The sequence below is a fragment of the Juglans regia genome, chromosome 16 (assembly GCF_001411555.2).
Source record: "Juglans regia cultivar Chandler chromosome 16, Walnut 2.0, whole genome shotgun sequence".
Taxonomy (NCBI): Eukaryota; Viridiplantae; Streptophyta; class Magnoliopsida; order Fagales; family Juglandaceae; genus Juglans; species Juglans regia.
In genome coordinates, this window is record NC_049916.1 from 18,484,287 (window position 1) to 18,499,565 (window position 15,279).

Sequence of the window (15,279 nt, forward strand, 5' to 3'; positions counted from 1 at the left end):
TTAGGCAATAAAAAAAATGACTTGGAAGGAATTTTTTTTTAATTGAAGATTTACCATAAAAAAAACCGTTAATTAGTTTTAAAATTAATTATATAAATTTTCTAGCATTGCATATATGATACATTTTAATTTACCATAAATAATAAGTCTATATAGGTAGATTTTTCATCTTTTAAAAATAATAATTAATAGACTCAAATAATATTTATTTTTAAAATATTTGAATGTCTTTCATTAAATTTTTATAATTAAGTTTATTTTGATTGTCTACGTCACAGTTTGAACTAATTTTATGAGCATTCAAAATGTTTATAAATCTATTTGAACGCAACATTACTGTTCGAACGGGATAGCAAATATCTTGCCAGATTTATTTATAACTTCAAAAAAAAAAAAGTTCGAATGATTGGCTTTACATTTGAATAGAAAATTTCATATTGTCGAACGGTCTCAAATTCTAATCAAACGAAAATAGTACATTGGAACAATCTTTATCCCTCCCCGCCACAATTGTGTATAATTTCCCGCCATAAATATTGCTCGAACAGTTATGTCAACATTTGAATGTGAAATACCATACTGTTCTAACAAGTTTGGGATCGTTTGAACGGTTTTCTTTTTTGAGACATTATATTTCATCCCAGAAACTCTAGTTCGAACATATATTTATATGTTCGAATGTGTAAAAAATCGCTTTCATGTTTAGACAAAATTTAATTTTTGTATCGAATAACTACTCTTAGGGATGAAATTTAATTCCTTCTTAAAAGATCTCGTCCCTAAAAATCAAATTTATTGTAGTGACTCAAGCGATACAACAAGACCCAAAAAGACACGAAGATAAGTGACCTATTTCCTCTTCAAGTTTATTTCATTTTGATGGATTTGGAATTTAACTTTGAACATTTATAGTGCGATGAGATGAGATGATCAGTGAATAATAGCAAAATGATTTGTAAATAGTAGTGAAATATTTTAATTTAAAATGTTTTATGGGATTTTGGTATAGGAGAGAGAAAAAGTTAAATAAAAATATTAAAAAGTTAAAATAATGTTAAAATATACTTTTTTAATATACTTTTTAGATTTGAAAAAGTTGAATTGTTTTTTATGTTTTGTTTAGAAGTTTGAAAGAGTTGTAATGATTATGTAATATCAGATGAAAAAGTTAAGATTTGAAATTGAAAAGTATTTGTGTTTGTGGTGTTTGGATATTGAAATAAGATGGAATGAGATGAGATGAGAAGATTTTGCTATCCAAACCAGGACTTAAGAGATGCTTGGGGAATGATATGAGATCAGAATTTTGTGAATAGTAGTAAAATGATTTGTGATTAATAATGAGATGATTTGAGTTAAGTTATTGGATTTTTGGAAATGAGAGAAAAAAAAGTTGAATAAAAAATATTGTAAAGTTAAAATATTGTTAGAATATAATTTTTTAATATAATTTTTATTTTGAAATTTGAAAAAATTCCTTTTTTTATTTTATTTTTTGTTTGAAAATTTAGAAAAAGTTATAATTACTATTTTGAAAGTATTTATGTTTAAATAATATTTAGAAATAAAATAAAATATGATGAAATAAGATGAAAATTATTTCTAAACATCCGTTTCTATGCAAACCCGGTGAAGTTCATTGAATTTTAAGTCGGTAAGATTGGTCAATGTACCAGTCAACAATAATTAGTGTGTCGTTGTGTGCACGGCGTCATTAACAATCCATACACCAAAGTGCAAGCAAAAGCTGTCCGTCAGGCTTCTACTTCTATCCACAAGTGTGTTGGATGATCGCTCTCTTTGATTTGAAAAATTGCATTGCTAAGATTGATTTTTCTAAAAAATCCAACAAATTTATACTCCTCAGCATCCGTTGAATTAAAAAATGGATCACCATTCATGGATTCAATCATGTTACGACTTGTTTTAATTACAGAGAAATTTTGTGACTAGAAGGTCTTATGACGTGATAGATATAAAAGACGGAGAGTAAAATCATGCTTTTTAACTTATCCTTTAAAGAAATAGGACACGAGCATTTATTAATAAACTTATAAAATTTAAAAAGTAGTACAAATTTCAAATAAATGATCCTTTACATCTATACAAAAATCTTTTTTCATAAATTCATTGAAGGTAGAAAGTAGTTGAATTACCTAAGGCTTTAACTCAAAGTGAGGCACAATAGTTGAATTACCTAAGAATTTTTTTTTTCATCCATTATCACCAAACATAGTCACTATGAAAGAATTTTAACTCAAAGTGACTATAATGGATGTTTGCTGATAATGCATAGTCACAATGTTAGTAGCATATAGCTTAGTAAAATGGAGGAAGATATTCACTCCCGAGCGGTGTGTTGTTTTCGAACTCATCATTCAAATACTATACATCATACATAATTTTTTTTTTCTTTATCAAATGTGTGATGTAAGGATGATGAGTAGAAAAATTATTTTAGTTTAGCAAGAATTTATAAAAGAAAAAATTAAATATAGTGTGTAGTGTAAAAATAATGAGTAGAATCATTTTTTCAAATATAGTCCTACATGTTAGTTTTGTCTCAAAATCCCATTGGTTGTATGCTTATTTGCTCGCCAGTAAATAATTTTTTGTGAAGGATGGCAACACCATTTATCTCGTTCCTAATAAAAAGTAGGTTATAATAATAATAATAATTAAAAGAGTTAGCACTAAATTGCTTACTTGCGATCAGGGAGGACATCTCTGCCAGGCTTGTGAGTGGTCTGTCTGTGTTCTGCATGTTCTTGTGAAGACTACTAACACGTTGAAAAGTCCAAGTAAACGACCAAAGACCAAACCCGGGTCTATGGTACCAAATTTCCACATAATGTAAGGAAAAAAAAATAGAAAGTGAAGTCAACCCAGCTAGTCGTGTTCGTCGGTCTTTATATCTTTTGGGAATTGGGTTTGGGGCTAATATTACAGATCTTCTTCTTTCCATCGTGGTGAAACTTGGGCTTGAAAATGAAAGGTTCGGAGATGGAGAACACGCATCTGATGCTGGAGAAAAAGCTGCTGGAGGACAATCTTGCCATGCCAAACCAGAAGCTGGAGGTCCTTGATATCCTTAAAGCGGCTCCAATAATCTTTTCCAAGAATTTCAATTTCATCATCTTCATCCTTTTCATTTCCCTCCCTCTTTTCTTCTTCATGGTTTATCCTTAAAGCGGCTCCAATAATCTTTTCCAAGAATTTCAATTTCATCATCTTCATCCTTTTCATTTCCCTCCCTCTTTTCTTCTTCATGGTTTACTACGAAATTTTCCTTCAAAGAACTCTGTCAAATATTCTAGAGCAGTCTTATAGTCATCATTGGTCAGTAATAACTTCTGAAGTTGCAAGGAATCTTCGAAAAAGCGCGGGCTGACTCGGAGATCGATAGCACTCTGATCGTTCGACGGCTAATAACTCATAACTCTTTCTATAAAAATGAATGGGAATTAAGAACGACTTTTTCTCATCAACTGGTTCAACTTGGTTTCCTTTATCTGGTGCCCTTTCATCTTCTTGAGCTTTGCACAGTGATTGTAACGGTGGATTTGGCATCAAAGATATACGCAGAAGATAGACCAATACTGACTCTGAAGGAGATGCTGAAAAAACAGATTTATGGAGCAAGAATAAGAGGTACTTTTATGACATCCTCTTACGTTATTCTCTTATCAACTTGTAATCTGCTCGGATTAGTATGGTTAGCAACCAGCTACGATGTATTTTGGAGAACATCGGATTTACAGGTGCCATTTCTACTGTTCTACGGACCGGTTTTCATAGCTTTGCTGCTAAAATACTTGGAATGGAGTGCGGTGTGGAACGTGAGTATCGTCATTTCAGTGTTGGAGGGGACTTTCGGGGTTCGAGCAATGGCGCTTTCTGCTCGTTTTAACAGAGGCAGTGAGCGGCGTGGGCTACTTTTGATGGCTGTTTTCTTTGTTTGGGGACTGGGTTTGAGGCTGCCATGCCTCTATTTTAGATGCTATGAAGGAGAGATTATGGGAATTGTTGCACAAGTTGGGTTGTTCTGCTTGGGGAACGTGCTGAAATGGGTGGCCTGCATGTTATATTTCTATGATTGTAAGAAGCAGACTCTAGAGAAGAAAGTTGATGTGGAAGCAGGGAGAGAAATCAAAGTCGTTGATGCATAATTACTGCTGCAAATACTCACGAATGCTAAATAAACTTGGTGAAAGAACTTGGATCTTGTAAAAGAGAATGCCTTAAGAAATTGGTTGTTCTTTCAGCTGTCTAGGAGGCGGTCCTCCCACTCTGTCTCTGTCTCTGTCTTCTCTCTCTAAGCAATCACACTCCGGTATAGCTTTGGCATTGCCTAAAGATTTTTTTAGAAAGAAAACATGATCGGTGTCAAAAGTTTAATTGTTGATGAACATGAGCGACCATAAAGAACTTCTCAGCTGCTGACATTTTTTGTTTTTGTCATTTTTTACCGACCATGGTTCGGTTTGAAAACTCTCTAAACTCTATAGATCGCAGCGATTCCTTCAAGGCCCAATTCTCAAAACAAACATAAAAAGCTAGAGAGAGAGAAACTCAGCAAGTAAAATGTAGCCCTATTTGTAACAACTGAAATATAATAATCACACCTCAAGAAACAGAGGCGACTAATTAATGAGGAATGAGAATAATCGCTGAAACCATCCAAAATACTACAACTCTCTTCCCGACACTCAATTTAAACAACTTATTCCACGGTTCACTGCAAGATGAACCATTGTTGTGAAGCCAATCCACGGCACTCCACCACAGCAGCCACTTGTGCTATGAATTCTTGAATGTTTCTTCAATTTGATTTCCTTTCGATCACCTTCTTCGCAAAAGATGGCAAACAGAAAGCCGCTGTATGAATCTGAAAATAAAAACAAAGGTTACATAAAGCAAATGAATAAGATAGAGGTGTTTGGGATGAAGCAGAATCACACCTCTGGGTTGTAAAATTTCAAGGGTCCTTTGGATTTGTTATGGCTGTCATTTGCATCTATCGAATTCACTGGGTGCTTGAAGTCAACAGGGGGCCCCTCGGTAGAACACAGCATAAAACCAATCACCCCACTGAAAAACATTGATAGAAGCAACGTCAACATCACACAAGCACATTTACTCGCCACCCACTGACCCGCACAGAGAAATACCCAATGCAGATAATAACCATAATTAAAACTGCTACCGCAGAATTGGAGATGAAAACATTCAAAGAACGACTTTACTGAAAATAAGGTGGTCTCCAAAATCACAACTTGCCTATTTTAAACCTTAACTATGATAAACTAACAACTCAGTCTGACCCAAGAAGAAAACTCAATTATCCCTCTTAAACACAGGCAAATACACTCATGCATGCATGCAAGCATAAACATGTATTCAAAAGCATATATCTCTTTGGGAGGATTTTGTGGGGAGAAGAAGCTGGCTGGAGAAAATTAATTAAGTTTGAGAAAGGTTACCTTGGATATGTTGGCACCGTAGTCCATGCGTAGTTGACAGAGCCTTTAAATATCTGACGACAGTTAGTCACAATGTCCTCAATTATGTGCATGTGAAGCCATATACTTTCTGCCTGAGTACACACAACTCCCCCAGGCCGAAGAGCCTTCGCTACTGATTCAAAAAAGGGCTTCTCAAAAAGCTCTTGTGCAGGACCTGATCAGATCAAAAGGAAAATTGTCAATACAAAGTACAATGCTCATGTTCCCAGTGAGAAAGGATTGAATGCAGAGATAACCTTACCTATGGGGTCAGAAGAATCCACTATAATTGCATCATAAGTTCCTTCAGGAGCAGCCTTCAAAAATGCAACTCCTGGACCAGTATGAAAAAGCCCTTCAAAATTGATGTTCGCAAAAATAAGGAATGCAAATGAGGAAGAAGAACGAACTGATCATACCATCACCAATATGAAGATTCACTCGGGGATCCTCGTACCCAACAGCTACCTCAGGGAAATATTGTTTAGAAACCTGGTAAAGGTGGAAAAAGAAATTACGAGTATGGAAATAGTTGTTCCATGATGACTGCAAGTCCTCATGGTACATTGGTAAAAAACATTTGTAGGCTCGTAAGTTGGTAAAATAATCAGAGCTCGCATATTCACAAGTGGATTCATTCTAGTGTGAAAAGAAAATGTAACAGTGACATATCCAACTGAGCTTCTGACCTAATGCTAGTACAAAAGAATATTATATGTTTTTCCATCAAATTATTACTTACATCAACTACCATCTTATCGATTTCACAAATATCAATATGCTCAACAGATGAATGGCGAGACACTTCCCGCAGGACCCCACCATCTCCTCCACCAATAACCATAACCTGAGTGGAAAAAAAATAATGAGTCTGAAAGACAAAGGCAAAAAAAAATATAAATATGCTTATTGCCAATAAGCAGTTCACTCTAACAGTGCCAGCGTGTTAAGTACGAGAAAAAGAAGAGTGAACTGTATTTGAAAGACAAGTTTGTTTTCTTTATTTTATGAATGTGTTTCCCTTCCTGTTTTCCTATGCTGATAACCATCTGTAGTTTTTTCAGGAAATAAAGAGAGAAAAGGAGGCCAAGAGAATAAATGTGCAGGGGACCCTGAATGATTAACAAGGTTTATTGGACGTGTTGTTATTAGTTGCACCATTGTGATTTGTCTTTTACATACTGTCGCTATCCTATGTTTAACAGTCCTCAGCCTTACTATATACAGAATATTGGCCGATCAACAGATAGAGCCTGGTGTGCCCTCTGTCTGTGGGCCTTCTCACCACCAGAGCTGAAAAACCTCTGTTCATCATGTATAACAGTACAAGCTGCATTTATAATATGATGCATGGATCACAAAGGTCACCGAGGTTCCAGCCTTAAAAGTGCTCATAAGTTCTAATTAGCTAATAATCGACTGTCATGTGAAAGCATCGTCAAGAAAATTCTGTCAATGGAAGTAATTCAAGTAAGTTATTTAGTCCCAAGATTATATGAAGACCTTCTTTGGGTTTGAAATTGAGCACAGTGGAAGGTGAGTGATCATTTCTTGATATGCGCATTCATCCCTTTCAGTGAGCTGAATCACCCCATCCAGAACAAGAACCTTTCCATATGTTGATGACTGCAAAAGAAAAAATTGCAAGACCAGAGTTTATTTTTAAGGAAGATCAGATATAGGTGGAAAAACTATGATTTGTACCTGAAAGACCATGACATTCTGATATTCAGATTTTCCTTGAAATAAGACCTTCTCAACCTTCAAGGAGTGTGCCTCACCTACATTGTATCGGGCAGCTCAGATTCAATTAAACAATTAAAGCGTATAATTTTGAAGAAAAAGGATGTCGATTAAAAGAAAATGCAAAATGCACTATTATTCAAAAACAAAAAAAGTTACCAGGACTTCAGTTTCATAGACATTATAAATGTGAAATAACCATAGATGGGTATGTTTGGGGGGTAATTGGCTCGCAAATCTAACATCATAGTTGGCTGAAAATCTAACATCATAGTTGACAGGTTCACTCGTCAAACAAGCAAAATACTCGGACCAAATAACTCTCCACCCCTTCACTCACAAGTCAATATGTCTAGCAATGATTGACATCTACAATAATAATATTTAACTACACATCATTCAGAACCCCAAACTTTAAGAGAAGATCAAAGAAAATTAACATCTGCCCAAAAACAAACACGAGCAGGGAATTATTTGATTGCTAAATTGCTAAAGAAGGTTGCCACTAGAGCTAGTGTTAGTTAGCCACAACCCATGGATATAGACTCCTAAATTAAAGAGGGCACAGTGATACATGGCAAAAAAAATATATCATAGGCGTTATTTCGAGGTGAACAAAGCAATGCCCATAGAGAAAACAACTAAACAAGTATGAACACGACTATGTATACATTCTCTAATCCTATTATGAAGACAAAAAAAAAAAGAGTTATGGGGGCAGATTTGACAAACACTCATCGAACTAAGCCTAAAAACCACATTAACACAAACCCACATCACCAAGCATACAACATAACTACGTATGCGGAGAAATAGTGAACAAAAGACCAATAACGAATTCAAAAGATGCCTGGTCAGAAAAGAAAAATGAACAATTCCTTCTTGGTCGCCGAGAATCGATAAAAATGATATTTTTTTTTTAAAAAGATCACTTCTGTTGCCGCAGTTTCTCAACAACCAAACACATATATAATAGGAAACGCAGATGGGAATTTTTTAGGGGGAGGAGGGGTGGAGAAACAGTGAGAGAGTGAGAAAACCCACCAGGCCACATTGGGCTAATCTCAGAGAACCACCCAGGAATCACAGAGGATATACAATCAGGCTGCTCCTTGTTCCCCTCCAGCTCGATGGAGGACAGAGTGGAAGCAGAGACTCCATTACTATGCTCCTCTTCTTCTCTAGGCCTCTTCACGGGAGAATCCGTGGATATAGAAACACCCTCTTCGGCCATGGCTTTCACGCTGTCGCTAAAGCTCAAGCTCGCGAAAACCCCAAGCACGGCGCAAGGTAAACGAGCCGCTTTGTACTAAACAGAGGCCACACAATCTTTGGTCTTCCTCCGTTCCACTTTATAATAATAATTAACACTAAATAATTAGTAAAGAAAAAAAATTAAAAAAAGAAGAGAATAATTGTGTTTTTGCGCAGCAGCAGCAAGAATCTGCTCACGAAGGACGCGTCTATCGAATATGAACACCTTCGAATAAAGGCGATACTCGTGCCCAATAGTTTGATTTGATTCGTTCACACCTGTTGCTCGCTCTGGTCACTTGCTACCCTACCCTACCCTACTTACGACACTGCCTCTTGTGCAATAATTGCATGAAATATTGTAAAAAAATACTGTCTACTTATCATTTTTCTTTCTTGAAAGAGATCAAGCCACCAAAAAAATGTAAACTTAAGGGTGCGTTTGGAACTCAAATCACTCTCAACTCATCTTAATTTATCATTATAATTTTTTCAAATCTCAACACAAAATATAATAAATAATTCAACTTTTTCAAATTTCAAAATAATAATAATATTAAAAAATAATATTCTAACAATATTTTATCATCTCAACTCAACTCAACTCAACTCACTTCAACATCCAAACACAACCTTATTTTTTTTTTTATAGATTTTTTAAATTAATGATTAAGAAGGTTTATTTTAATAATTTTGTGATTTTATTTTATTTTTAAAATTTTTTAAATAGATTTAAAAAATGTTTGAAAAAAATACAAACAAAATATATAAAAAAAAAAACAAATTTCACAATTCAATAAGTAAAAGGTGTATAAATTTCTATTCATTTTTCATCGTTAGTAATTCAAAAAGGTTTTTCAATTTTTATTAAGTTTATATATACATATCTCAATAACTATAAATATATAAGGATTCAAGTAATATATTTAGAAATATGAACATGATTTCTTTTAATCTCTTTAAATGTTAAAAATACTGTCGTTAATATTATAAATAATAATAATAAATATAATATTATTCTAGTTTATATAAGTTTATACAAATACATTCATATGATGTCTATTGTTTAATAATTAATCATAATTTTATGTTCACGAATAATAAAACTTTTTAAAGCACCCTCGTAATATAATTATAATTTACAATTTTATAAAGTTTCTCCTTATTTTTAAACATAAACAAATGCCCAATTTATGCTTTAAACATGCCAGCTAATCTCCATGCATGTGTATTAAGATGCCACCTCGTATAGTAAATAATAAAACATAAAACTAAACAATAATTACAAATTTGAAGAAAGAAGATATTTAAAAAAAAAAAATAGAAGTTAAAATTAAGAAAATTAAACATTTTAGAAAATTAAAACAAAAAATATAAAAAAAAAATGTGAGGTTTAAAAACTTCAAATGTTAGAAAATTAAATAATCAAGAAAGAAAGAAATATGGGAAGGAAAATGATAGGAATTGAATTAATATATGACTATTATACAACTTTTTAACTGCTCTATAATAAAATTTTTTTTTTTTTAGTTCAAAGCAAAATCAAACAATCAAGAATACGATGGCGTGATGATATATGATTTGATTCTCTGGAGACGTTTGGATTCGAAGATGACTTGAGATGAATTGTGAATAGTAATAAGATGAGTTGTAAATAATAGTAAAATTTATGAATTAAAGTTGCTGAATAGTAATGAATAGTAGTGAAATGAGTTGAGATGAATTGAGATGAGCTGAGATGAACTACGAATCTAAACGTCTTCTAAATAAGAAATTTGGTTGCAAAACCTCCCACCTTTTGTATAAAAATAAAAAGTCAAACGAGTTAAAATAATAATTAATACTTTTTTAGAGAGTTTGTGTGAGAATTATAAGGTTACGTTTTTTTGTAAAAGTCATATGGATTTTAACAATTTGCAAGTAAGAATTATCATTCAACATCCGTTAGTTTTCTAATGGTAGAATTGGTGACGTGGATCAGCCAATAATAAGTCGATGCGTGTCCTGATCAGAAAAAGTTATTAAAAATTTTAAAATATTTATTTTAAATTAAAAAATATTTTTTCTAGAAAAAGTATAATAATGATAATTTTTTTAAAGGAAAAAAAAAAAAATCTCTTAACCCTCCCACATTCTAGTTTCTACCCCGCGGAGCAATGGACTAATATTCATAAGTAGGGGTGAGTTTGAGGCCACCCAATTCCTCCATGAAAAGAACAGAGATATTTCAGAATACTCTTCCCACCCTTTAGGTGTGAGTTCTAACTGATTTAAACGAAATTACTAAAATAACCTTGTGCTATAACAGACTTAAATATGTAAATAAATTAAACTACATCGTTTTAATACTTGAAAGCATTACATTACTACTTTATTAAAACTGTGTCGTTTAGTGAAGTGATCAAAACGCAGTCGTTCATCTCCTAAAGCAAGCGACGCCGTTTCTCTCCTCTTTGCTAAACGGTGTCGTTGGCTACTGATGTAGCCCTAATCCCTTGATGCCCCTTCTCTTCTTCTACATTCTTCTACTTCTCTTTGTTCCGTCACCCCCACAGACCCTCAAGGTCCCTCCTTTTGCCTCCATTGATCCCCACTTGGAAGCCTCCTAACACATGTATCCATTTTGTCACATGGTTTAGTAGGATGTTATAAAATTAAGACTTGATTTGGTTTCACAAAATTTTCAAACTATCTCATTTCGTTAAATATCAACATTCAAATATCATTCAAATATTAATATTTTTTACTTTTTCATCTAATCATTATAATTTTTTTAAATTTTAAAATAAAATATAAAAAATAATTCAACTTTTTCAAATTTTCAGAATAAAAAGTTATATTTTAATTCTCTTTTAACTTTATAAATTTTTTTATTCAAATTCTTTTCTCTCATTTTTAAAAATTTTATAAAAATCTTAACTAAAACTATTTAATTACTATTTATAAATTATCTCATTATTATTAATAAATTTACCATCTCATTTATATAACCAAACAACGAGATCAGAGTTGTTAGACAAAGGTGTTTGATTGCAAACTGTTAAATGAGGCAGCGACTTAAACCGATAAAATGGACCGGTCGCTGCAATTGCAATTTTTTTCTTCCAAACATTTTTTAAATTTTTTTGAAAAGATACACAAATTCATTAATAATTATTTCTTTTAACTATTAAGATAAAAATAAAATAAATAAAGCATCAGTTGCTTTCATCATCTATTCCATCGGTTGGAATAACATTTTTCATTGTTAAAATCTTAGATATAAATGTTACCAAGTGGGAAAACCAGAGTGCCCTTTTACAAATTGGTAAAAATCGAGATACTGAGTTTGCAATTAACTAAAAAATATAAAATAATTGTATCTATTTTATTTTTTTCTTAAAAAAAAAGACAGTCAATGAAAATGGGACCTTCACCTCAACGCCAGGACTAGGAGAAGCTAATATCTACTATTCTTATTTTTTTAGAGGAATAATAATTATTGCCCAAAATTAGTTATTATTTCTCCATTTTTATGAATTATGGAATATGTTTTCCAATAGAAGAAGAGTGGGGCCTAATCTACGTCATAATCCACGTAGCAAACGAGGAATATGTTTTAATCAGTAATTCCATCTTAGCAATCATTAATCTTTGTTACTTTTTGTGCCTCCGAGCACCGACTGACCGACATTAATCATATGACCACTGATAGCGACACGGATAAATAACAAACTACTATATTAATAATAGGATTATTAACTTTTTACTATTTTTTTATTTTTATATTTATTTATTTTTTACTTTATTATATTAAATTATTTTTAAAAGATGATTATGGTTACTATATTTATTTTTGATCATTTTTTTTAAGTATGTTTTTAATACCTTAATCATTAATAAAAAATTAAAAAAATATATAATTTTATAATTACTTCCTTAACTATTAAGTAAAATAAAAAATATTATATTGATAATACTATTATGCTGTCTTATTTTGACCATTCATGTATTTAATTTTTTTTACTTATTGATTAAGAAACTGTTTATTAATGTATTAATATATTTTTTTATTTTTTAAAAATATTTAAATATCTTTAAAAAAATATAAAAAAATAAAAATAAAAAATAAAATTTATACTAATGAGCCAGCGAGCACACTAGCATTACCCCTTATTTACAAGTAAGACGTGATTGCGTCAGTTAAAATAAAATAAAATAAAATAAAATAAAATATAATAAGTATTTTTTTTATAGCATATGATGTGATAAATTTCAATCATAATATCTAAATAAAAAAGCAAACATACAAGGATTTACGGACAATGATTGAATACATGGTAAGAAAAACAATTACTTGGACAAAAGTGATTATTTACAATGAAAATAATTATTTAATAAAAAATCATCATTTTTGTAATAAATAATTAGTTCTAAATAAATATTTTTTTTGGTGATATAATTTGTTTTCATGTTAAGAGATATTGAAAAAAATTAAATAAATAACAATAGGAATTGAATGTCATTTATATGGTGGATTCATCAACCATGATAAAAATGTGAACATAAACGTTTTCATTTGTGTTTGTATTGTTTTTTTTTTCTTGCGGTTGGGGGTGATAAATGTGGGTTGTGGGCCACACAGAAGATAAATCTTGATTTAATTTATATAATCAACTAAAATATTTCATCTAAGTTTTAATGTGTAAGTGATCAGCTCAATCACTTGACCCCTACATACGACAAATTACTATTTTTTTAAACATTAATGTTTTTGGTCCCTATCAAGATGTAAAGCTTTTTCTAGACATGATTTCATCCAAATATATACAATATCTTATCTTTCTTATTGAAAATTCATCGAGTGCATTGGCATCTTTTAAATTTTAGGAAATTGGACCCCTTTTTAAATGAGTATAGAAAGATAGTAAATGAGATCTTCTATTGCTTAAGCGTTCGGAGTAATGCTATTGCAATATAGGCCGTCCACGTGTAATACTGATTAGTCATTTTGAAATATAAGGTGAGATATAACGCTCGTTTGGATAGTGAGATAAGATATTTTTAGATGAATTAAATAAAATATTATTTTTTTAATATTATTATTATTTTTTAATTTAAAAAAGTTGAATTATTTATTATATTTTGTATAAAAATTTAAATAATGAGATGGAATAAAATCATTTCTCTATCCAAACAAACCCTATATTTAAATCTTCTTTGGATAATTTAGATATCAAAATCAATCTCAACCAAGTATCAGACTATACATGGTAGTTTGCTTATGAAAAGGAAGCTCTAACTAACTTCTGTTGTGACAATATATGATGTTCAAAGGGCCCGTGGAAACCGTATTCAGTCCAAAAGGCCCATGGCCAATTTAAAGTCACAAGTCAGAAAGATATTCCTAGGAAGTGCCTCTATCAATCTATTTTAGTAAGATCTCGACTTCAAAATTTTCATAGATGTTGCATGAGATCTGAGATTTGTATCTCATGCAACCCTTAAACTCTATGAAGAACTCTCATCTGCTTTTCTCTCACAATTCTATACACCCTTTTTTACCTCGGCATTGGAGAGTTCTTGGCCAAATTCTAGTGTCATTCTTGTGTTTGTGGGAGTTATTGTAGAGAGAGGGCTACAAGACATGATGAAAAGTTTAATCAATTGTTTGATTTCGACTATGGGATTTGTGAGCAGTTGATATAATCTTCCTTTATAGTATATGACTGTAAGTTTGAGATTGGAGATGCCTGCCATAACCAGATCTCAAAGTGCTACTGGAAGGGGGCAAGAACATGGGCATATAGGGGCTAGACCCTCCCCAATCATGTTGCCTCTCAAGAGCGGTGTCATGCTACCTCAAGAGATATGTTTTTGCCAAACCGCACAGGACATGCGGTTGATGTTGCAACAGAATCAGTAAACAGTGGCTAGATTAAAGGACTAAGAGCTAGTGTGAGAAGATAGATAGGGGCAATAAGGAGAGGGTCAAGCACTAGACTATATGGTTGACACGATTGCTAATAGGACTTTTCATGCCTTGTGACCCCCTCTTTATGATATCATGCAAAAACACGAGAATAACCAAAATAACGATGCTAAAGATTTGATTAGGAACTCTTTGATGTCCAAGTCATAAAATGTGTATAAATGAGAGAGAAGTAAGTATATAGGAGTTGTTCATTACTCGTACTTGTTTGTGCCATGGCCTTTTTATATTGAAGATGTTACACGTCTGCTAGGCAACAAGCTGATGACTTACTTAGAGGTCAAGCTCCTCCGAGAAATAAGAGAGTAGAGAGAATAAAGAGAACAAAGAAGAAGATAAAAGAGAGAAATTCATATTGTATTTGATAATTTGCATGCAGTTTACAATAGTTCCCTTTTGACATATAACAACCTTTTCCCTCCTCACCACACTTTAGTAATTAACAACACAAATTGTAAAATAAAACAACGCATAACAAACTGGATAGCCGCAATAGTAAATTGCAATTAGAAATAAAGATAATCCGGCTGGGCCTTTCTAGTGAGTAATAGGCCTTTGGATCCTCTGAGACATGGACTGATACTTGTAAGTGGGTTACTTAAGTAGTCCAACAGAATGGCAAATATTGTGAGCTAGAGGCCCAAGCCCAAGGCCTTATGCTCTCCAGTTAACCTAATCCCTTCCTTCCCAACAGAGCCACACGCATTGCCCCTTCCCTTGCAAGCTACCCCTTCATTAAGGCTACATTTGGGTAGTGGGGTGATCTCAAATGATTTGTGAAGTGAAACAGTGGTGAAAAAGTAATAA

At 32.3% G+C, this 15,279-nt stretch overlaps 1 protein-coding gene and 1 pseudogene across 1 annotated transcript; one reads left to right on the forward strand and one right to left on the reverse strand.

The window, feature by feature from the left end:
- The first annotated feature begins 2,906 nt into the window (after nt 1-2,906).
- LOC108987103 lies at nt 2,907-4,686 on the forward strand (annotated as a pseudogene).
- Nucleotides 4,573-8,688, reverse strand: LOC108987113 (spermidine synthase 1-like). The gene is made up of 9 exons (XM_018959970.2): nt 8,292-8,688; nt 7,209-7,285; nt 7,008-7,130; nt 6,247-6,351; nt 5,924-5,996; nt 5,767-5,838; nt 5,484-5,679; nt 4,962-5,091; nt 4,573-4,888 (listed from the first exon to the last, which is right to left on the reverse strand). The coding sequence occupies exons 1-9, from the start codon at nt 8,479-8,481 to the stop codon at nt 4,823-4,825; spliced, it is 1,032 nt and encodes a 343-aa protein (XP_018815515.1). The 5' UTR covers nt 8,482-8,688; the 3' UTR covers nt 4,573-4,822.
- Between the last annotated feature and the right edge of the window lie 6,591 nt (nt 8,689-15,279).

Coding starts and splice junctions, on each gene's coding strand:
- LOC108987113 (XM_018959970.2), bottom strand. CDS start 8,481: ATGGCCGAAGAGGGTGTTTCTATATCCACGGATTCTCCCGTGAAGAGG. Junction 7,131..7,208: donor AGAATGTCATGGTCTTTCAG/GTACAAATCATA, acceptor TTTCTTTTGCAG/TCATCAACATATGGAAAGGT. Junction 5,092..5,483: donor ACGGTGCCAACATATCCAAG/GTAACCTTTCTC, acceptor AATGTTTTTCAG/TGGGGTGATTGGTTTTATGC.